The sequence below is a fragment of the Penaeus chinensis genome, chromosome 19, assembly GCF_019202785.1.
Source record: "Penaeus chinensis breed Huanghai No. 1 chromosome 19, ASM1920278v2, whole genome shotgun sequence".
Classification (NCBI taxonomy): Eukaryota; Metazoa; Arthropoda; class Malacostraca; order Decapoda; family Penaeidae; genus Penaeus; species Penaeus chinensis.
In genome coordinates, this window is record NC_061837.1 from 26,573,695 (window position 1) to 26,594,926 (window position 21,232).

At 51.7% G+C, this 21,232-nt stretch overlaps 1 protein-coding gene across 3 annotated transcripts; it reads right to left on the reverse strand.

The window, feature by feature from the left end:
• Positions 1–552: 552 nt before the first annotated feature.
• Positions 553–18,232, reverse strand: LOC125035302. 3 transcript variants are annotated; one of them, XM_047627598.1, is made up of 7 exons: positions 18,045–18,232; positions 16,896–17,219; positions 6,300–6,463; positions 5,584–5,805; positions 4,925–5,100; positions 1,110–1,634; positions 553–1,077 (listed from the first exon to the last, which is right to left on the reverse strand). In XM_047627598.1, exons 1-6 carry the CDS (start codon positions 18,052–18,054, stop codon positions 1,133–1,135), a joined length of 1,398 nt encoding a protein of 465 aa, XP_047483554.1. In that variant the 5' UTR covers positions 18,055–18,232; the 3' UTR covers positions 553–1,077; positions 1,110–1,132. The 3 variants fall into 3 exon arrangements, with proteins under 3 accessions (XP_047483554.1, XP_047483555.1, XP_047483553.1); XM_047627599.1 differs by having other exon boundaries at positions 553–1,634; positions 5,584–5,793; XM_047627597.1 differs by having other exon boundaries at positions 553–1,634.
• Between the last annotated feature and the right edge of the window lie 3,000 nt (positions 18,233–21,232).

Below are 21,232 nucleotides of genomic sequence, written 5' to 3' on the forward strand. Positions count from 1 at the left end.
TGGGTACATTTGATGAAGGGGCAAGCCTTATTGCCCCTAAAAGTGGAATTACATCATTATTGGCCATGGTAAGCGTGGAGTATGTTGAGGAGAGAAATAGTCCACCCCTCAGGAATCCCTTGAGGGGTAAGGGCTAGACCACTAAAACGGGAATACCGTGCCCATGGCTCCCTCAGGCTGTTAAGAACTGGCATAAAGTTATCCTTTCATCCTTTTAGCACGGCTCTTACATCTTAGGAAGGGGATAGAAGAAGGGGTTGGGGAAGGGACAGAAACGAAAAAACAGGAGGGGAAAAAGGATCATACAAAATTAGAGGAGACGAGGGCTGAGTCCCAAGGTAGGGATGTTCCAGCATCGGGTCCCAGTCTTCACCTAGTAAGCCCCCCTGTTCCATGAGGGTAAGGACTAAATAACTGAACAAGAGAATGCCGTGCTCATGGCACAGAGATCGTTCAGGACTGACCCATAGCCAGCCTTTTACTCTTTAAACACGGCTCTCATATCTTAGGAAGTGGACAGTCTACTTCAAGTATAGGTGATCATTGAAAATACAATTAAAAATCATTTATTATTAAAATAATATTGCATGTCATAGCATAAAAAATCATCAATGTTTTTACATTTATGTTATTACATATAATAGATCTATCACAGCTTTACATTTTTGCACTGACATCGACAGCATACTTTAGGATGACCACCTGAGAATGTAGCAAGGGAATTTAGAGGATACTTTTAACTCTACGATATAGTAACTCCAAATGCGTTTAAAGAAAATGTATATTGCCAATTTCTTAGACCGCTTAGACTGTAAATGATACACATGTTCAAGTGTATTTTACGGCGAAAATTCTTGTCAATGTAATACACATCTTACATGCTATTCACTACATTCGAAGTTTCATCCCTCTTGCATATAATGCAGCAGAGTTATAACTTACAATACAAACTGATCACAAACACTCACTGTGTCCGATTATTATTCACTGCCTATAACTTAACCAATTAAATTAAATTACACATTTATCTTAAGTTATCAGGATTGCAAACACGATCACGGAGTCATGCTGCAGAAGATAGCGGAATAGAAGTCGTCATGCTGCAGAAGATAGCGGAATAGAAGTCGTCATTCTAAAGCTTGTGTTCAATGGCAAAGCAATTTGCTGGACCGGCAGGGCTGTCCTGAGCATCAGGCTCATCTACGATCTTAAAATATGGTGAGTTTTGCTCGCCTGAAGCTAAGACTTTGCAAAGAGTGGAGGCACTCAACTCTTCCAAACTTTTATTGGCACCGAAATTATCCCTAAAGACACACAGTGCAGAAGACTGCTGAGGTCCGGCGTTGCGCGTTGTCGCCTCCGATGCATTCAACCCACACCCGTCTTCATTTTCTCTTTCGCAACAGCTCAAACGATCAGGCTCTTCAGACGTATTGAGAAGAGAGTCCATGGAGCTTGTGCGTTGGCTGTTCTGGGGTCTGGACACACCCACACTGACGAGGTTGACGGGTGTCACCTGTACAGAATGGCAAAGGCTCGTGACAGACATCTGCCTTGAGTTTCGCCGGCAAGGCTCTACTAAGACCAAGTCCTGATGTGTTATGCGCCAACGTCGCCACTCACGTACATGGTACCTGGAAAGTGGAACATAAAATAACTAAATATGTAAAAAAGCAGATAGAAAAAAAGTTAATCAAGAATTTGACGAGCTATGGAGCACGATTCAAATAAAAAGGCACGTGAGGACGAGAGGGACAGGGAAAGGAGGGGGAAAGGAGGGGGAAAGGAGGGGAAAGGAGGGGGAAAGGAGGGGGAAAGGAGGGGGAAAGGAGGGGGAAAGGAGGGGGAAAGGAGGGGGAAAGGAGGGGGAAAGGAGGGGGAAGAGCACAGAAGAGGAACAAGGAAAGGAGGGGGAAAGGAGAGAAGCGAAGCGAAGCGGAGAGGGACAGGGAAGGAGAGAAGCGAAGCGAAGCGGAGAGGGACAGGGAAGGAGAGAAGCGAAGCGAAGCGGAGAGGGACAGGGAAGGAGAGAAGCGAAGCGAAGCGGAGAGGGACAGGGAAGGAGAGAAGCGAAGCGAAGCGGAGAGGGACAGGGAAGGAGAGAAGCGAAGCGAAGCGGAGAGGGACAGGGAAGGAGAGAAGCGAAGCGAAGCGGAGAGGGACAGGGAAGGAGAGAAGCGAAGCGAAGCGGAGAGGGACAGGGAAGGAGAGAAGCGAAGCGAAGCGGAGAGGGACAGGGAAGGAGAGAAGCGAAGCGAAGCGGAGAGGGACAGGGAAGGAGAGAAGCGAAGCGAAGCGGAGAGGGACAGGGAAGGAGAGAAGCGAAGCGAAGCGGAGAGGGACAGGGAAGGAGAGAAGCGAAGCGAAGCGGAGAGGGACAGGGAAGGAGAGAAGCGAAGCGAAGCGGAGAGGGACAGGGAAGGAGAGAAGCGAAGCGAAGCGGAGAGGGACAGGGAAGGAGAGAAGCGAAGCGAAGCGGAGAGGGACAGGGAAGGAGAGAAGCGAAGCGAAGCGGAGAGGGACAGGGAAGGAGAGAAGCGAAGCGAAGCGGAGAGGGACAGGGAAGGAGAGAAGCGAAGCGAAGCGGAGAGGGACAGGGAAGGAGAGAAGCGAAGCGAAGCGGAGAGGGACAGGGAAGGAGAGAAGCGAAGCGAAGCGGAGAGGGACAGGGAAGGAGAGAAGCGAAGCGAAGCGGAGAGGGACAGGGAAGGAGAGAAGCGAAGCGAAGCGGAGAGGGACAGGGAAGGAGAGAAGCGAAGCGAAGCGGAGAGGGACAGGGAAGGAGAGAAGCGAAGCGAAGCGGAGAGGGACAGGGAAGGAGAGAAGCGAAGCGAAGCGGAGAGGGACAGGGAAGGAGAGAAGCGAAGCGAAGCGGAGAGGGACAGGGAAGGAGAGAAGCGAAGCGAAGCGGAGAGGGACAGGGAAGGAGAGAAGCGAAGCGAAGCGGAGAGGGACAGGGAAGGAGAGAAGCGAAGCGAAGCGGAGAGGGACAGGGAAGGAGAGAAGCGAAGCGAAGCGGAGAGGGACAGGGAAGGAGAGAAGCGAAGCGAAGCGGAGAGGGACAGGGAAGGAGAGAAGCGAAGCGAAGCGGAGAGGGACAGGGAAGGAGAGAAGCGAAGCGAAGCGGAGAGGGACAGGGAAGGAGAGAAGCGAAGCGAAGCGGAGAGGGACAGGGAAGGAGAGAAGCGAAGCGAAGCGGAGAGGGACAGGGAAGGAGAGAAGCGAAGCGAAGCGGAGAGGGACAGGGAAGGAGAGAAGCGAAGCGAAGCGGAGAGGGACAGGGAAGGAGAGAAGCGAAGCGAAGCGGAGAGGGACAGGGAAGGAGAGAAGCGAAGCGAAGCGGAGAGGGACAGGGAAGGAGAGAAGCGAAGCGAAGCGGAGAGGGACAGGGAAGGAGAGAAGCGAAGCGAAGCGGAGAGGGACAGGGAAGGAGAGAAGCGAAGCGAAGCGGAGAGGGACAGGGAAGGAGAGAAGCGAAGCGAAGCGGAGAGGGACAGGGAAGGAGAGAAGCGAAGCGAAGCGGAGAGGGACAGGGAAGGAGAGAAGCGAAGCGAAGCGGAGAGGGACAGGGAAGGAGAGAAGCGAAGCGAAGCGGAGAGGGACAGGGAAGGAGAGAAGAGAAGCGAAGGGAGAGGGACAGGAAGGAGAGAAGAGAAGCGAAGCGGAGAGGGACAGGGAAGGAGAGAAGAGAAGCGAAGCGGAGAGGGACAGGGAAGGAGAGAAGAGAAGCGAAGCGGAGAGGGACAGGGAAGGAGAGAAGAGAAGCGAAGCGGAGAGGGACAGGGAAGGAGAGAAGAGAAGCGAAGCGGAGAGGGACAGGGAAGGAGAGAAGAGAAGCGAAGCGGAGAGGGACAGGGAAGGAGAGAAGAGAAGCGAAGCGGAGAGGGACAGGGAAGGAGAGAAGAGAAGCGAAGCGGAGAGGGACAGGGAAGGAGAGAAGAGAAGCGAAGCGGAGAGGGACAGGGAAGGAGAGAAGAGAAGCGAAGCGGAGAGGGACAGGGAAGGAGAGAAGAGAAGCGAAGCGGAGAGGGACAGGGAAGGAGAGAAGAGAAGCGAAGCGGAGAGGGACAGGGAAGGAGAGAAGAGAAGCGAAGCGGAGAGGGACAGGGAAGGAGAGAAGAGAAGCGAAGCGGAGAGGGACAGGGAAGGAGAGAAGAGAAGCGAAGCGGAGAGGGACAGGGAAGGAGAGAAGAGAAGCGAAGCGGAGAGGGACAGGGAAGGAGAGAAGAGAAGCGAAGCGGAGAGGGACAGGGAAGGAGAGAAGAGAAGCGAAGCGGAGAGGGACAGGGAAGGAGAGAAGAGAAGCGAAGCGGAGAGGGACAGGGAAGGAGAGAAGAGAAGCGAAGCGGAGAGGGACAGGGAAGGAGAGAAGAGAAGCGAAGCGGAGAGGGACAGGGAAGGAGAGAAGAGAAGCGAAGCGGAGAGGGACAGGGAAGGAGAGAAGAGAAGCGAAGCGGAGAGGGACAGGGAAGGAGAGAAGAGAAGCGAAGCGGAGAGGGACAGGGAAGGAGAGAAGAGAAGCGAAGCGGAGAGGGACAGGGAAGGAGAGAAGAGAAGCGAAGCGGAGAGGGACAGGGAAGGAGAGAAGAGAAGCGAAGCGGAGAGGGACAGGGAAGGAGAGAAGAGAAGCGAAGCGGAGAGGGACAGGGAAGGAGAGAAGAGAAGCGAAGCGGAGAGGGACAGGGAAGGAGAGAGAAGCGAAGCGGAGAGGGACAGGGAAGGAGAGAAGCTAAGAGGAACAGACAGAACCAAAAAGAAGGATAGGTTGAGGGCAAGGGAGAGTCCCGAAGAGGGAAGGACAGAAGTAGACAGGACATAGAAAAATGAAGATAATGCAGAGAAGAACGAGAGGCAAGAGAGCATCAGATCCGGAGGAGACCAGAAATCAGGAGAGGCCCTGGACCGTAGGGCGAGAGAAACCCACCCGATGACAGCGGTCGCCCAGGCCGTGAAGATGCCCAACAGAAGGACGGCGAGGACGATGAGGCCGAGCGCTTCCCACTCGACCAGCTGCTCCTCGAAGGTCTGCTCCTCGTCCTGCATCTTTGGCGCTCGACCGACCGTGATCCGGCTGTGCTGCTCCTCGTCGTGCTTCCCGCTCTAACGGACGCGTAGCAATTAGGTTGTGTATAATGGTTTGTAAGTTATGATAGTGTTTTTCATACAAATATTCGTCATATATACATATGCACATACAGCTGTTTATGCAAGTATATACATATGCACATACAGCTGTTTATGCAAGTATATACATATACAGCACATGTACAGTTGTACATATGCATACCTACGTACATCCATGCACGGTATATGCATATATGCACCTGAACACATACATAAAGTTTGTATAAGCAATATATGCATATATATACATGTATAAATCTATATCCATATACATAATATGTACACTAGTGTTGTGTGCATGCATTCATGCAAACATGGATATTCACATATATACATTACAAACCTTCCATACAATATATACGAAGAAAATGTTTAAGGCGGTACAATATTTAATATTCTCTTCAAACGGAAGATATCATGACTATTTTAAGAAAATTCCTATGATGAAGCTACACTTACTCTCAAACTTGGAACTTTGACAAAATGGATTTTTGTCATAGGGGTGATCTTGGGCCTCCTCTTCTTCTGGGAAGAATCTAGCCCCGCGGGATTCGTGTATTGAAGGGCGCCGACGACGCAGAGGTAGACGCTGAGGGCGGCGAGGGGCGTGAGGAGAAAGAAGCACAGCACGTCCACCAAAATCGCCCTCCAGACGTCGCGGTTTTCGCACTGTACCACAAACTGAGATGTTATAGACAAAAAAAAGTGGGAATGCATAGTCTTTCACTTTGCATGCAAGAAAAATAAACGATTCCCATAAGCAAATAAACGAAAGGCAAGGGATGGTTATCGTTGATTACCTTCTACTTGGGTATAATGTTTACTTTAGAAGCATAAATAATATTACTGTATGAATTTAATAAATAATGTGGCTTCGTATACCATTGCTCAATCTTAATGACGCGGTTAAGTCACCACAAAATGGGTTGTGTTCAACAGTTTTAGGCTTACTCATTTCGAAACGTGTTGGTTCCATTGCATATCGCAATGGTTTATGCAACTACGGTAGTTAAGTTTGCAAATCTGCAACAATGCTTCCTCGTTCACATGAAGGTTACAGAAAACTTTTTTTGGCGATGTTCCTGCTAATATTGCACTTTCTACCTACTATCGAAACAAATATCTTACATTTCTCCTATTAATTATCACACAAACGCACTGCATAAACGACCCACCTTCCACAAGGGTCTAGGTTTACGCATGACCGTGAAGGCGTAGTGACACAGCTCGCACTTCTCGCAGTTGGACACCGTAAGCCATCGCTCTAGACAGGCCTTGTGCACCAGACCCATGCTTCCCATACACCAACAAGGTGATATCAACGCCTCGCTTCTTTCCCCTGAAAAAAATACAAAAAACATTAACTAAACAGACACAAACACATTAACTAAATAGTTAAATAAATATAGTGTTCAAAGATCAGAGCTTTGGTGTCCAACTAAGTATCCTGCTTATTAGAATTAATTCTTAGACCACAGACTACCTTACTTTAAAACCACACATTTAAGTATGCAATGAAATCCATGGCGTTATTAAAGCATTGATGAAGGTTCATGGTGGCCTCTTAACATATCTAATCAACCTTAGGGCACCCAGGAGTACCTAAATTACACTTTGGAAATTTATAGAATTTGCTCAATTTCAATAACTTGCCTTACAAACGTACGTACAATGACCTGAACAGATCAGAAAGTGTACAACTCGGATCTTATTCGTCCATTTTAAGTTAATATTAAGGACAAGAATTGGGCGAAGAGAAAGAGGGGGGGGGGGGGAAGGGAAGGAGGGAGGGGGGGAGCGAGCCAAGACCCAAGAGAAAGGGAAGGGGAGGGAGGGGAGCCAAGGAGGGAGGGAGGGAGCCAAGGAGGGAGGGAGGAAGGGAGGGAGGGAGGGAGCCAAGGAGGGAGCCAAGACCCAAGAGGGAGGGAGGGAGCCAAGGAGGGAGCCAAGACCCAAGAGGAAGGGAGGGAGGGAGCCAAGACCCAAGAGGAAGGGAGGGAGGGAGCCAAGACCCAAGAGGAAGGGAGGGAGGGGAGCCAGGAGGGAGGAGAGAGGAAGGGAGGGAGGGAGGGAGGGAGCCAAGCCAAGAGGAAGGGAGGGAGGGAGCCAGACCCAAGAGAAGGGAGGGAGGGAGGAGGGAGCCAAGACCAGAGAAAGGGAGGGAGGGGGGAGCAAGACCAAGAGAAAGGTGGGAGGGAGGGAGCCAGGAGGAGGAGAAGGGAGGGAGGGAGCCAAGAAAAGGAGGGGAGGGAGAGGAAGGGAGGGAGCGAGCCAGAGAAGGGAGGGAGGAGGGAGGGAGCCAAGAGGAAGGATGAGGGAGGAGGAGGAGGGAGGGAGCAGACCAAGGAGGGAGGGAGGGGGAGGAGGAAAGAGGAGGGAGCAGAGACCCAAGAGGAAAGGGAGGGAGGGAGCAAGAAAGGAGGGAGGAGGCAAGCGGAAGGGAGGAGGGAGGGAGGGAGCCAAGACCCAGAGAAAGGAGGAGGGGGAGGGAGCCAAGGGAGGGAGGGAGAGACAGGAGAGAGGGAGGAGGGAGGGAGGGAGCCAAGACCAAGAGAAAGGGAGCAGGGGGAGGGAGGGAGGGAGGGAGGGAGCCAAGACCAAGAGAAAGGGAGCGAGGAGGGAGGGGAGGACAAGACCAAGAGAAAGGGAGCGAGGGAGGGAGGGGAGGGAGGAGGGGCCAAGACCAAGAGAAAGGGAGCGAGGGAGGGGGGGAGGAGGGGGGAGGAGGGGGCCAAGACCCAAGAGAAAGGGCAGGGAGGGAGGGAGGGAGCCAGAGAGACCAAGAGAAAGGGAGCGAGGGGGAGGGAGGGAGCAGAGAGAAGAGCGAGGGGGGGAGGGAGCCAAGAGGGAAGGGAGAAAGGGAGGGAGGGAGGGAGCCAAGAGCCAAGAGAAAGGGAGCGAGGGAGGGAGGGAGGGAGGGAGGGAGGGAGCCAAGACCCAAGAGAAGGAGGGAGGAGGGAGGAGCCAAGGCCAAGAGAAAGGGAGGAGGGAGGGAGAGGGAGGGAGGCAGAGACAAGAGAAGGGAGGGAGGGAGGGAGGGCCAAGACCAAGAGAGGGAAGGGGAGGGAGGGAGGGGAGGGAGGGAGGGAGGGAGGAGGAGACCAAGAGAAAGGGAGCGAGGGAGGGAGGGAGGGAGGAGGGAGGGAGGGGCCAAGACCCAAGAGAAGGGAGCGAGGGAGGGAGGGAGGGAAGGGGGAGGGAGGGAGCCAAGACCAAGAGAAGGGAGCGAGGGAGGGAGGGAGAGGGAGGGAGGGAGGGAGCCAAGACCCAAGAGAGAAAGGGAGGGAGGGAGGGAGAGGGAGGGAGCAAGACCAAGAGAAAGGGAGCGAGGGAGGCAAGAGGGAGGGAGGGAGGGAGCCAAGACCCAAGAGAAAGGGAGCGAGGGAGGGAGGGAGAGGAGGGAGGAGGAGCCAAGACCAAGAGAAAGCGAGGGGGGAGCAAGAGCAGAGGTGGGAGGGAGAGGAGGGAGCAAGACCAGGGGAAGGGAGCAGGGAGAGGAGGGAGGGAGGAGGGAGGGGAGGAGGGGAGCAAGACCAAGGAAGGAGGGAGGGAGGAGGAAAAGGGAGGGAGAGAGCCAAGACAAGAGAAGGAGGGGAGGGAGGGAGGAGCAAGACCCAAAGGAATGGGGAGGGGAGCGAGGAGGGAGGGAGGGGGGAGCCAAGACCAGGAAAGGAAAGGGAGGAGAGGGAGGGAGCAAGACCAAGAAGGGAGGAGGGTGGGAGGGGCCAAGACCCAAGAGAAAGGGAGGAAGGGAGGGAGGGAGCCAAGACCCAAGAGAAAGGGAGTGGAGGAGGGAGCCAAGACCCAAGAGAAAGGAGGGAGGGAGGGAGCCAAGACCCAGAGAAAGGGAGGGAGGGAGGGAGCAAGACCAGAGAAAGGAGTGAGGAGGGAGCCAGAGCAAGAGAAAGGATGGGAGGGAGCCAAGCCCAAGAGAAAGGATGGGAGGGAGCCAAGACCCAAGAGAAAGGATGGGGAGGGAGCCAAGACCCAAGAGAAGGATGGGAGGGAGCCAAGACCAAGAGAAAGGATGGGAGGGAGCCAGACCAGAGAGGATGGGGAGGGAGCCAAGACCCAAGAGAAAGGATGGGGAGGGAAGCCAAGACCCAGAGAAAGGATGGGAGGGAGCCAAGACCAGAGAAAGGATGGAGGGAGCCAAGACAAGAGAAAGGATGGGAGGGAGCAAGAGGCAAGGAAAGGATGGGAGGGAGCCAAGACCCAAGAGAAGGATGCGTGGGAGCCAGAGGCAAAGAGAAAGGATGGGAGGGAGCCAAGACCCAAGAGAAAGGAGGGAGGGAGCCAGACCAAGAGAAAGGATGGGAGGGAGCCAAGACCAAGAGAAAGGATGGGAGGGAGCCAGCCCAGGGGAAAGGATGGGAAAGGGAGCCAAGCCCCAAGAGAAAGGATGGGAGGGAGCCAAGACCCAGAGAAAGGATGGGAGGGAGCCAAGACCAAGAGAAGGATGGGAGGGAGACAAGACCAAGGAAGGAAGGATGGGAGGGAAGCCAAGACAAGAGAAAGGTGGGAGGAGCAAGAGGAAGGGAGAAGGGATGGGAGGGAGCCAAGAGGAAAAGGAAAGGAGGGGGGGAGCCAAGACCCAAGAGAGAAGGGAGGGGGGAAGCCAAGACCCAAGAGAAAGGGAGGGGAGGGAGACAGGAGCGAAAGGAGAAAGGAGGGAGGGAGCCAAGACCCAGAGAAAGGGGGGAGGGAGAGGAGCGCCCAAGAGAAAGGGAGGGGGAGGGAGGGCCAGACCCAAGGAAGGGAGGGGGAAAAAGACCAGAGAAAGGGAGGAGGGGGGGAGGGAGGGAGGGAGCCAAGACCCAAGAGAAAGGGAGCGAGGGAGGGAGGGGGGAGGGAGGGAGGGCCCAAAGACCCAAGGGGAAGGGAGCGAGGGAGGGGGGGAGGACCCAAGACCAAGAGAAAGGGAGCGAGGGAGGGAGGGAGGAGGGAGGGAGGAAGGGACCCAAAGACCAAGGAAAGGGAGGAGGGAGGGGGAGGGAGGGGCGGGGGAGGGAGGGAGGGAGGGAGGGAGGGAGGGCAAGACCCAAGAGAAGGGAGCGAGGGAGGGAGGGAGGGAGCCAAGACCCAAGAGAAAGGGAGCGAGGGAGGGAGGGAGGGAGCCAAGACCAGAAAAAGGGGAGCGAGGGGGGAGGGAGGGAGGGAGGGAGGGAGGGAGGGAGGGGGGGAGCCAAGACCAAGAGAAAGGGAGCGGGGAGGGAGGGAGGGAGGGAGGGAGGGGGACCCAAGCCCCAAGGAAGGAGCGAGGAGGGAGGAGGAGGGAGGGAGGGAGCCAAGACCCAAGAGAAAGGACGAGGGGGGAGGGAGGGGGGGGGAGGGCCAAGACCCAAGAGAAAGGGAGCGAGGGAGGGAGGGAGGGGGGAGGGAGGGAGCCAAGACCCAAGAGAAAGGGAGCGAGGGAGGGAGGGAGGGAGGGAGGGAGGGAGGGAGCCAAGACCAAGAGAAAGGGAGCGAGGGAGGGAGGGGGAGGGAGGGAGGGAGGGAGCCAAGACCCAAGAGAAAAAAAAAAAAAAAAAAAAAAAAAAAAAAAAAAAAAAAAAAAAAAAAAAAAAAAAAAAAAAAAAAAAAAAAAAAAAAAAAAAAAAAAAAAAAAAAAAAAAAAAAAAAAAAAAAAAAAAAAAAAAAAAAAAAAAAAAAAAAAAAAAAAAAAAAAAAAAAAAAAAAAAAAAAAAAAAAAAAAATGGAGGGACCCAAAGACCAAGAGAAAGGATGGGGGGGAGCCAAGAGGCAAGAGAAAGGGGATGGGAGGGAGCCAAGAGGCAAGAGAAAGGATGGGAGGGAGCCAAGAGCAAAGAAGGATGGGAGAGAGCCAAGAGGCAAGAAAAAGGATGGAGGGAGCCAAGAGGCAAGAGAAAGGATGGGGGGGAGCCAAGGGGCCAAGAGAAAGGATGGGAGGGAGCCAAGAGGCAAGAGAAAAGGATGGGAGGGAGCCAAGAGGCAAGAGAAAGGATGGGAGGGAGCCAAGACCCAAAGGAAAGGATGGGGGGGAGCAAGGGGCAAGAGAAAGGATGGGGGGGAGCCAAGACCCAAGAGAAAGGATGGGGGGGAGCCAAGACCCAAGAGAAAGGATGGGAGGGACCCAAGACCCAGAGAAAGGATGGGAGGGAGCCAAGACCCAAGAGAAAGGATGGGGAGGAGCCAAGGGGCAAGAGAAAGGATGGGGGGAGCAAGGGGCAAGAGAAAGGATGGGGGGAGCCAAGAGGCAAGAAAAAGGATGGGAGGGAGCAAGAGGAAAGGAAAGGATGGGAGGGAGCCAAGAGGCAAGAGAAAGGAGGGGAGGGGCCAAGGGGCAAGAGAAAGGATGGGAGGGAGCCAAGAGGCAAGAGAAAGGATGGGAGGGAGCCAAGACCAAGAGAAAGGATGGGAGGGAGCCAAAAACCAAGAGAAGGTTTGGGAGGGGCCAAGACCCAAGAGAAAGGAGGGAGGGACCCCAAGCCCCAAAAGGGGAAAAGGAAATGGGAGGGAGCCAAGCCCAAGAGAAAGGATGGGAGGGAGCCAAACCCAAGAAAATGGAGGGGGAGGGAGCCAAGACCCAAGAGAAAGGAGGGGGGAGGGGGGCCAAAAACCCAAGAGAAAGGAGGGGAGGGGGGCCAAAAAAAAAAGAGAAAGGGGGGGAGGGAACCCCAAGACCCCAAGGAAAGGATGGGAGGGGACCCAAGACCCAAGAGAAAGGTTTGGGAGGGAGCCAAAAACCCAAGAGAAAGGATGGGAGGGGGGCCAAGCCCCAAGAAAAATGGATGGGGGGGAGAAAGACCAATGAGAAAGGATGGGAGGGAGCCAAGACCAAGAGAAAGGATGGGTGGGGCCAAGACCCAAGAGTAAAGGTGGGATGGGAGCCAAGACCAAGAGAATGGATGGGAGGGAGCCAAGGACCCAAGAGAAAGGAGGGAGGGAGCCAAGACCAAGAGAAGGATGGGAGGGAAGCCAAAAGACACAAGAGAAAGGTTGGGAGGGGAGCCAAGACCCAAGAGAAAGGATTGGGAGGGGAGCCAAGACCAAGAGAAAGGAAGGGGGGAGAGAGGGGAAGAGGAGCCTAGACCCAAGAGAAAGGATTGGGAGGGGAGCCAAGAAGACCAAGAAGAAAGGATGGGAGGGATCCAAAAAGGACACAAAGAGAAAGGATGGGAGGGAGCCAAGACCCAAGAGAAAGGATGGGATGGGCCAAGACCCAAGGAGAATGGATGGGAGGGAGCATGACCCAAAGAAAGGAATGGGAGGGAGCAAGAACCAAGAGAAAGGATGGGAGGGTGCCAAGACCCAAGAGAAATGATGGGAGGGTGCCAAGTCCCACGAGTAAGGATGGGAGGGAGCAAGACCCAAGAAGAAAGGATGGTGAGGGAGCCAAGGACACATAGAAAGGATGGGAGGGAGCAAGACCAAGAGATAGGATGGGGGGAGCCAAGACCCAAGAGAAGGAATGGGAGGAGCCATGACCCCAAAGTGAAAGGTTGGGAGGGGAGCCAAGACCAAGAGTAAAGGAGGGAGGGAGCCAAGGACCCAAGAGAAAGGATGGGAGGGAGCCAAGACCAAGAGAAAAGGTGGGAGGCAGCCAAGACCAAGAGTAAAGGATGGGAGGGAGCCAAGACCCAAGAGAAAGGATGGGAGGGAGCAAGACAAGAGAAAGTATGGGAGGGAGCAAGACAAGGAAAAGGATGGGAGGGAGCCAAGACCCAAGAGAAAGGATGGGAGGGAGCCAAGACCCAAGAGAATGGATGGGAGGGAGCCAAGACAAGAGAAGCTTGGGAGGGAGCAAGAACCAGAGAAAGGATGGGGGAGGCACCAGACCCAGTGTAAGGAATGGGAGGGTAGCCAAGGACCAATGAGAAAGGGATGGGACAGGAGCAAGACCCAGGAGAAAGGATGGGAGGGAAGACAAGACCAAGAGCTAAGAAAGGATGGGAGGAGCCAAGACATGGAAAGGTTGGGAGGGGAGCCAAGACCAAGAGAAAGGAGGGAGGGAGCCAAGACCCAAGAGAAAGGGAGGGAGGGGGAGGAGGGAGGAGGGAGGGGGGAAGCCAAGAGGAAGGGAGGGAGGGAGCCAGGACCCAAGGGGAAGGGGAGGGGAGGGAGGAGGAAGGGAGGGAGGGAGGAAGGGAGGGAGGGGGAGGGAGGGAGGAAGGAGGGAGCCAAGACCCAAGAGAAGGGAGGGAGGGGGGGAGGGAGGAGGAAGGGTTTGAGGGACCCAAAGGGACCAAGGGAGGGAAGGGGGGGGGAGGGAGCCAAGACCCAAGAGAAAGGGGGAGGGAGGGAGGAGCCAAGGAGGGAGGGAGGAGGAGGGAGGGAGGGAGGGAGGGAGGAGGGAGGGAGGGAGACCAAGACCCAGAGAAAGGGAGGGGGGAAGCCAAGACCCAAGAGAAAGGGAGGGAGGGAGGCCAAGACCCAAGAGAAAGGAGGGGGAGGGAGGAGCAAGACCCAAGAGAAAGGGAGGGAGGGAGGGAGGAGCCAGGAGGGGAGGGAGGAAGGGAGGGAGGTGAGGGGAGAGGAAGGAAGGGAGGGAGGGAGCAAGGAGGAGGAGGGAGGAAGGGGGAGGAGGGAGGGAGGAAGGGAGGAAGGGAGGGAGGGAGGGAGCCAAGACCCAGAGAAAGGGAGGGAGGGAGGGAGGGAGCCAAGACCAAGAGAAAGGGAGGGAGGGAGGGAGGGAGGGAGGGAGGGAGGAGGGAGGGAGGGAGCCAAGACCCAAGAGAAAGGGAGGGAGGGAGCCAAGACCCAAGAGAAAGGGAGGGAGGGAGGGAGGGAGCCAAGACCCAATGAGGAGGAGGGAGGGAGGGAAGCCAAGACCAAGAGAAAGGGAGGGAGGGAGGGAGGAGCCAAGACCCAAGGAAGGGAGGAAGGGAGGGAGGGAGCCAAGACCCAAGAGAAAGGGAGGAGGGAGGGAGGGAGGGAGCCAAGACCCAAGAGAAAGGGAGGGAGGGAGGGAGGGGAGCCAAGACCCAAGAGAAGGGAGGAAGGGGAGGGAGGGAGGGAGGGAGCCAAGACCCAAGAGAAAGGGAGGGAGGGAGGGAGGGAGCCAAGACCAAGAGAAAGGAGGGGGGGAGGGAGGGAGCCAAGACCCAAGAGAAAGGGAGGGAGGGAGGGGGAGGGAGCCAAGACCCAAGAGAAAGGGGAGGGAGGGAGGGGAGGGAGCAAGACAAGAAGAGAGGAGGGAGGGAGGGAGGGAGGGAGCCAAGACCAAGAGAAAGGGAGGGAGGGAGGGAGGGAGCCAAGACCAAGAGAAAGGAGGAGGGAGGGGGGAGGGAGGGAGGAGGGAGCCAAGACCAAGAGAAAGGGAGCGAGGGAGGGAGGGAGCCAAGACCCAAGAGAAAGGGAGCGAGGGAGGGAGGGAGGGAGCCAAGACCCAAGAGAAAGGGAGGGAGGGAGGGAGGGAGCCAAGACCCAAGAGAAAGGGAGCGAGGGAGGGAGGGAGGGAGGGAGGGACCAGACCAAGAGAAAGGGAGGGAGGGAGGGAGGAGCCAAGGAGGGAGGGAGGAGGGGGAGAGGAGAGGGAGGGGAGCAAGACCCAAGAGAAAGGAGGGAGGGAGGAGCCAAGACCAAGAGAGGGAGGAGGGAGGGAGCCAAGACCAAGAGAAAGGGAGGGGGGAGGGAGCCAAGACCAAGAGAAAGGGAGGGAGGGAGAGCCAAGACCCAGAGAAGGGAGGGAGGGAGGGAGCGAGAAGGGAGGGAGGGAGAGGGAGCCAAGAGGCAAGAGAAAGGGAGGGAGGGAGCCAAGAGGGGAAGGGAGGGAGGGAGGGAGGGAGCCAAGACCAAGAGAAAGGATGGGAGGGAGGACCAAGGAGGGAGGAGGGGCCAAGACCCAAGAGAAAGAGGAGGAGGGACGGAGGGAGGAGATGGGAGGGAGCCAAGACCCAGAGAAAGGATGGGAGGGAGCCAAGAGGCAAGAGAAAGGAAAGGGAGGGAGCCAAGAGGCAAGGAAAGGATGGGAGGGGAGCCAAGAGCCCAAGAGAAAGGATGGGAGGGAGCCAAGACCCAAGAGAAAGGATGGGAGGGAGCCAAGACCCAAGAGAAAGGATGGGAGGGAGCCAAGAGCCAAGAGAAAGGATGGGAGGGAGCCAAGAGCCAAGAGAAAGGATGGGAGGGAGCCAAGACCCAAGAGAAAGGATGGGAGGGAGCCAAGACCCAAGAGAAAGGATGGGAGGGAGCCAAGACCCAAGAGAAAGGATGGGAGGGAGCCAAGACCCAAGAGAAAGGATGGGAGGGAGCCAAGACCCAAGAGAAAGGATGGGAGGGAGCCAAGACCCAAGAGAAAGGATGGGAGGGAGCCAAGACCCAAGAGAAAGGATGGGAGGGAGCCAAGACCCAAGAGAAAGGATGGGAGGGAGCCAAGACCCAAGAGAAAGGATGGGAGGGAGCCAAGACCCAAGAGAAAGGATGGGAGGGAGCCAAGACCCAAGAGAAAGGATGGGAGGGAGCCAAGACCCAAGAGAAAGGATGGGAGGGAGCCAAGACCAAGAGAAAGGATGGGAGGGAGCCAAGACCCAAGAGAAAGGATGGGAGGGAGCCAAGACCAAGAGAAAGGATGGGAGGGAGCCAAGACCCAAGAGAAAGGATGGGAGGGAGCCAAGACCCAAGAGAAAGGATGGGAGGGAGCCAAGACCCAAGAGAAAGGATGGGAGGGAGCCAAGAGCCAAGAGAAAGGATGGGAGGGAGCCAAGACCAAGAGAAAGGATGGGAGGGAGCCAAGAGAAAGGATGGGAGGGAGCCAAGAGCAAGAGAAAGGATGGGAGGGAGCCAAGAGCCAAGAGAAAGGATGGGAGGGAGCCAAGAGCCAAGAGAAAGGATGGGAGGGAGCCAAGAGCCAAGAGAAAGGATGGGAGGGAGCCAAGACCAAGAGAAAGGATGGGAGCGAGCCAAGAGGCCAAGAGAAAGGATGGGAGGGAGCCAAGAGCCAAGAGAAAGGATGGGAGGGAGCCAAGAGAAAGGATGGGAGGGAGCCAAGAGCCAAGAGAAAGGATGGGAGGGAGCCAAGAGAAAGGATGGGAGCGAGCCAAGAGAAAGGATGGGAGGGAGCCAAGAGGCAAGAGAAAGGATGGGAGGGAGCCAAGAGGCCAAGAGAAAGGATGGGAGGGAGCCAAGAGGCAAGAGAAAGGATGGGAGGGAGCCAAGAGCCAAGAGAAAGGATGGGAGGGAGCCAAGAGGCAAGAGAAAGGATGGGAGGGAGCCAAGAGGCAAGAGAAAGGATGGGAGGGAGCCAAGAGGCAAGAGAAAGGATGGGAGGGAGCCAAGAGCCAAGAGAAAGGATGGGAGGGAGCCAAGAGCCAAGAGAAAGGATGGGAGGGAGCCAAGAGCCAAGAGAAAGGATGGGAGGGAGCCAAGAGCCAAGAGAAAGGATGGGAGGGAGCCAAGACCCAAGAGAAAGGATGGGAGGGAGCCAAGACCCAAGAGAAAGGATGGGAGGGAGCCAAGACCCAAGAGAAAGGATGGGAGGGAGCCAAGACCCAAGAGAAAGGATGGGAGGGAGCCAAGACCCAAGAGAAAGGATGGGAGGGAGCCAAGAGGCAAGAGAAAGGATGGGAGGGAGCCAAGAGGCAAGAGAAAGGATGGGAGGGAGCCAAGAGGCAAGAGAAAGGATGGGAGGGAGCCAAGAGGCAAGAGAAAGGATGGGAGGGAGCCAAGAGGCAAGAGAAAGGATGGGAGGGAGCCAAGAGGCAAGAGAAAGGATGGGAGGGAGCCAAGACCCAAGAGAAAGGATGGGAGGGAGCCAAGAGGCAAGAGAGAGAGAAAGTTATTCGACCACTTAAGCCGACAAATCTACTCCTGACCTTCGTGGCAGATCCGGCAAAAGCGTCCAAGGCTGTGGCAACTACTTCCGCTCCTGCAGGAGGCCGTGGGCGAGATATGGACGAGTCCTGCGTTCGCTTTGGTGCCTGGTTCAGAGGATGGTGGAGGCGGAGGAGACGTAGCCGACGAACCTGAATAAGATTGCATGTAGACAGACATACTCGCTGATTCCACTACTGAAGCGACAGGTGGAGAGGACAGATGAATTGACTGCGAGGCCAGTCCAATATCAGTGGTGCGGGCAGGTGGTGACAGCTGTTCACCACCTGCATACAGATGTACTGGAGGTGACACGGGAGATGCATCTAGAGAAGAGGAGGAATGATTCACGATGAGGAAAAGTTTCAAAATCTATGAAGTAGTTCGGAGATTTTTGCTTATATGAATACTCCTACATCGAATATAAACAAAAACTTGTATAGAATGATTATTGAACAAAGAATCGAGGATAAGACTAAAGCGATATCTACATTGGCTTGGCTAACAAAGTAAGAAGTTTCATTTAGGTTTGATTATACATGGGTCCCTATGGCAACTAGGGATAGATCATGCCAACTGTGGAAGAGTTGTCTCGCTCAACCACATGGGAATAAATCTAATCATTAACAGCAGCAGATTTTACAGCAAAAGTACCATTTGTTGGTTATAATCGGGTAATTATGGTTCGGTCTTGCTTAGAATATAATTTGCAGAGGCTTGTTAGCTCTTCCCAGAGTGCCGATTACAAGGCCAGTGGCGCACGCGCGGATTTTTTTTCTATTATATATTTGCCAAATCGTCTCCCAACACATGACTCGTTTTAAAAGTTCTTAACCCTTGTTCAAGGAGCTTTCAGTCCCTTGGCTTATTACACAGCCTGAAGTCTGTAGCATCTCTGATACGTTATTATGCTTTCACAACAATCACACGAAAACAAGCTACATGAATGCATTGCCATTGTTCGTTATAATTTATGTTCTTTTCTATCACATCGGAGTAACAAAGATTGGTTCTCTCAATTTTGTTTACAGTGTGACCGTAGTATAGAGATAATTAAGACAATATGACAAATTACCGTTCCCTGGTCGATTCATTACAGCGGTAGCACTTAGCTTCACAAAATCATAAAGGTAAATTACAGTGAAACTTACCTGTATTCATGTTTACTACGATATACCGCCTTGTCCTTCCGATAGGCTGACACTCCGAAATCCTTATAAGCTTTTATTCACACAAAACAACATAGAACACTTGATATTAAAATAAAGAACTCGCTAACTGCATGATAGTCTCGGCTCCGAAATCCCTCCCGCCGCTTTGCCAAACAACTAAATGTTCTTCTCTCTTTCACGTGACAATGTGGATATTGAAGGAACTACTGTAGCTACAACTGCCATGCTTGAGCAGTTTAGCGTAACAACCAACGGCTTTGTTACACCTATACAACTCGTTTAGACAATTGTTTGTTAACCTCCCCGCATTTGTGTATTATCAAAAAGGATCTTGGGTTGGACCAAAATTAATCTATATCATACTTCTTTTTCTTCTTACGATTATTAATAGTGATTTTTTTTGTCTAATTAGACATCTGTTATGCCATGGCTATTGGTTTATATTTGGCTCTTTCTTTGCGCTCTTCTTATGTGCATATATGATATATATGTACGTGCATGGACTAATTCGTCTTTTCATATGCCTAATGGTCTATGATGTAATCGTTCTAGCACTACCAAATTACCATCAATCCAGTAATCATCATTGCTTTTGCTTTGTTGCTGTTATTATTATTATTATTATTATTATTATTATTATTATTATTATTATTATTATTATTATTATTATATTATTATTATTATCATTATTATTATTATTATTATTATTATTATTATTATTATTATTATTATTATTATTATTATTATTATTATTTCTATTATTATTATCATTATCATTGGTAGTAGTAGTAAAGTAATTATTATTATTATTATTATTATTATCATCATCATCATTATTATTATTATTGTTATTGTTATAATTATCATTATCAGTATCATTACTATTATTATTGTTATAATTTTATCATTACTATTATTATTATCATTATTATTATCATTATCATTGGTAGTAGTAGTAAAGTAATTATTATTATTATTATTATCATCATCATTATTATTATTATTGTTATTGTTATAATTATCATTATCAGTATCATTACTATTATTATTGTTATAGTTTTATCATTATTATTATTATTATTATTATTATTATTATTATTATTATCATCCTCATCATTATCATTATTACTGTTATTATTGTTATCATTATTATAATTATGATTACGATGATGATGGTTATTGTTACTGTTATTATTATCATTATGATTATTATCGTTATCATTGTTATTGTTATTATTGTTGATATTACTATTATCATTATTATCATTGATATATTGTCATTATTGTGGTTATTGTTATCATTACTATTATCATTATTATTATGTTTAATATGATTATTATTATCATTATTATTGTTATTGTTGATGTTGCTATTATTATTATTATTATTATTATTATTATTATTATTATTATTAACGTCATTATCATCACTTTTACTACTCTTATCATTACTATCATTATTATAAATGATAATAGTGATATTATCATTATTATCAATATCTTGACAGTGCAATATTAGGAAAAAGGGAATCAAAACTAGATACTTGTAAAAGTCATATGTATTAAAAAATATAATAATCTGTATACAGGATTTCCTTACACCTACAATATTATCTCTGAGAGCCGTCCGAATCATGGAAAAGAAAAGGAAAAGGGAAGATATTTCAAAAATGTTCCAAAACGTTATCCATGAAGAGGCTGAAGAGAGAAGATGGATTATGAAAACAGCAACGTGAGATCAGAAATGTAATAACACGATTTATGAATTACTTATACACTTACAAATAATTGATGAAAATGTGTCAGAATACCTATGGATAAACATGTAACAAATATGTGTGGAGCAACTAGGCGAAATAAAGCACATACAGTGATTTCATAAAAAAGAGAGTAGACATCGCAATAGTTGCAATGGCTGCAAAAGCACACAGCGAAAAATAAGAGTATCTCCTTGAGAAACATTTGATAAGCCATTTATTTAGCATGGACAAAGTTAATGTATTAAGACTGACAAGAGAGAGAGAGAGAGAGAGAGAGAGAGAGAGAGAGAGAGAGAGAGAGAGAGAGAGAGAGAGAGAGAGAGAGAGAGAGAGAGAGAGGGAGAGAGAGAGAGAGAGAGAGAGAGAGAGAATGGGAGGGAGGGAGGGTGAGAGTGAGGGAGAAAGAAAATCAACATTCAAACTGTCAACTTAAAACGACACTTCGGACTGACTATCTCACGGGCAGGAAGAACCCACGCAAGTGATCGTTTGGAGGTGGCGATGAAGGAGTCTGAGTCTTCGATATAAGAAAGAGGTTCGTGGTGACTCGAGGGATGAACGATGAGGCTGTGACTCGACCAACTGACGGGTGTTTCTCCTGACTGAAGGGCTCTTCTGTTGCTTGGCTGTGAGACAACACTTTACCTTTCTCTTGAGACGAATCAGAGTTCTTGATGTGTGATACATATTGTTCTTGGCTGAGGGATAAGTTCGTCTCCTGGCTGTTTGGAAGGCGAGTCTCTTTGCTGGATGATATATCTACTTCCTGGAAGTCTGATCCGATCGACTCTCCACTTTGTACCAAGGCTGCTTTTCTGCCTGGCGATGAGCTTCCTTCTTGACTGTATGAAATGCCAGTCTCTTCGCTACTTGTCTCTTGATTGCGTGATCTGTCTGTCTCCAAACTGTGTAAAGTTTCTAGTTCTTTGCTTTTGGTCAGGTCTGTCTCTTGGCTTTGTGAATGTGAATGAGCAAGGTCTTTCTCTCTGTTATGAGAAGAGTCTTTCCCTTTGCTGAGAGAATGTTTAGAAACCTTTTCGGGGGTATCTACCAGTTCTCGACTTTGTACAAGGTCAGAAGTCTCCAGGCTTGTTGCAGTGAGCTGCTGCTGAAGGGTAAGTAGTGAATCCTCCTCCTCCTCCGAGGAAGACATTTCCGAGGACAAGTCAGGGCTCTGGCTCACCAGGGACATGTGGATTTCAGTCGAAGTGAGGCTCATGTCCTCCCCCGAAGAGACTAGTTCGTCGTGACTTAGCTGAGGACCCCGGGGATCCCCGAAAAGAGGATCGATTATTGGCTGCGGTGCCCAGGCCACCGCAGCCTCAGGGAAAGGGCTTCGCGGAGGAAGGAAAAAAGGGCTGCGGCGTCACGGTCCCGCCTGGGTGCGATGTGGTGTACGTGCGGATC

What these genes read in the sequence shown, in the direction of transcription:
- LOC125035302 (XM_047627598.1), bottom strand. An exon ending in TCAAAGTTCCAAGTTTGAGA is followed by an intron (nt 5,101 to 5,583) that starts GTAAGTGTAGCT and finishes CGCGTCCGTTAG; the next exon opens with AGCGGGAAGCACGACGAGGA. An exon ending in TGGGCGACCGCTGTCATCGG is followed by an intron (nt 1,635 to 4,924) that starts GTGGGTTTCTCT and finishes TCCACTTTCCAG; the next exon opens with GTACCATGTACGTGAGTGGC.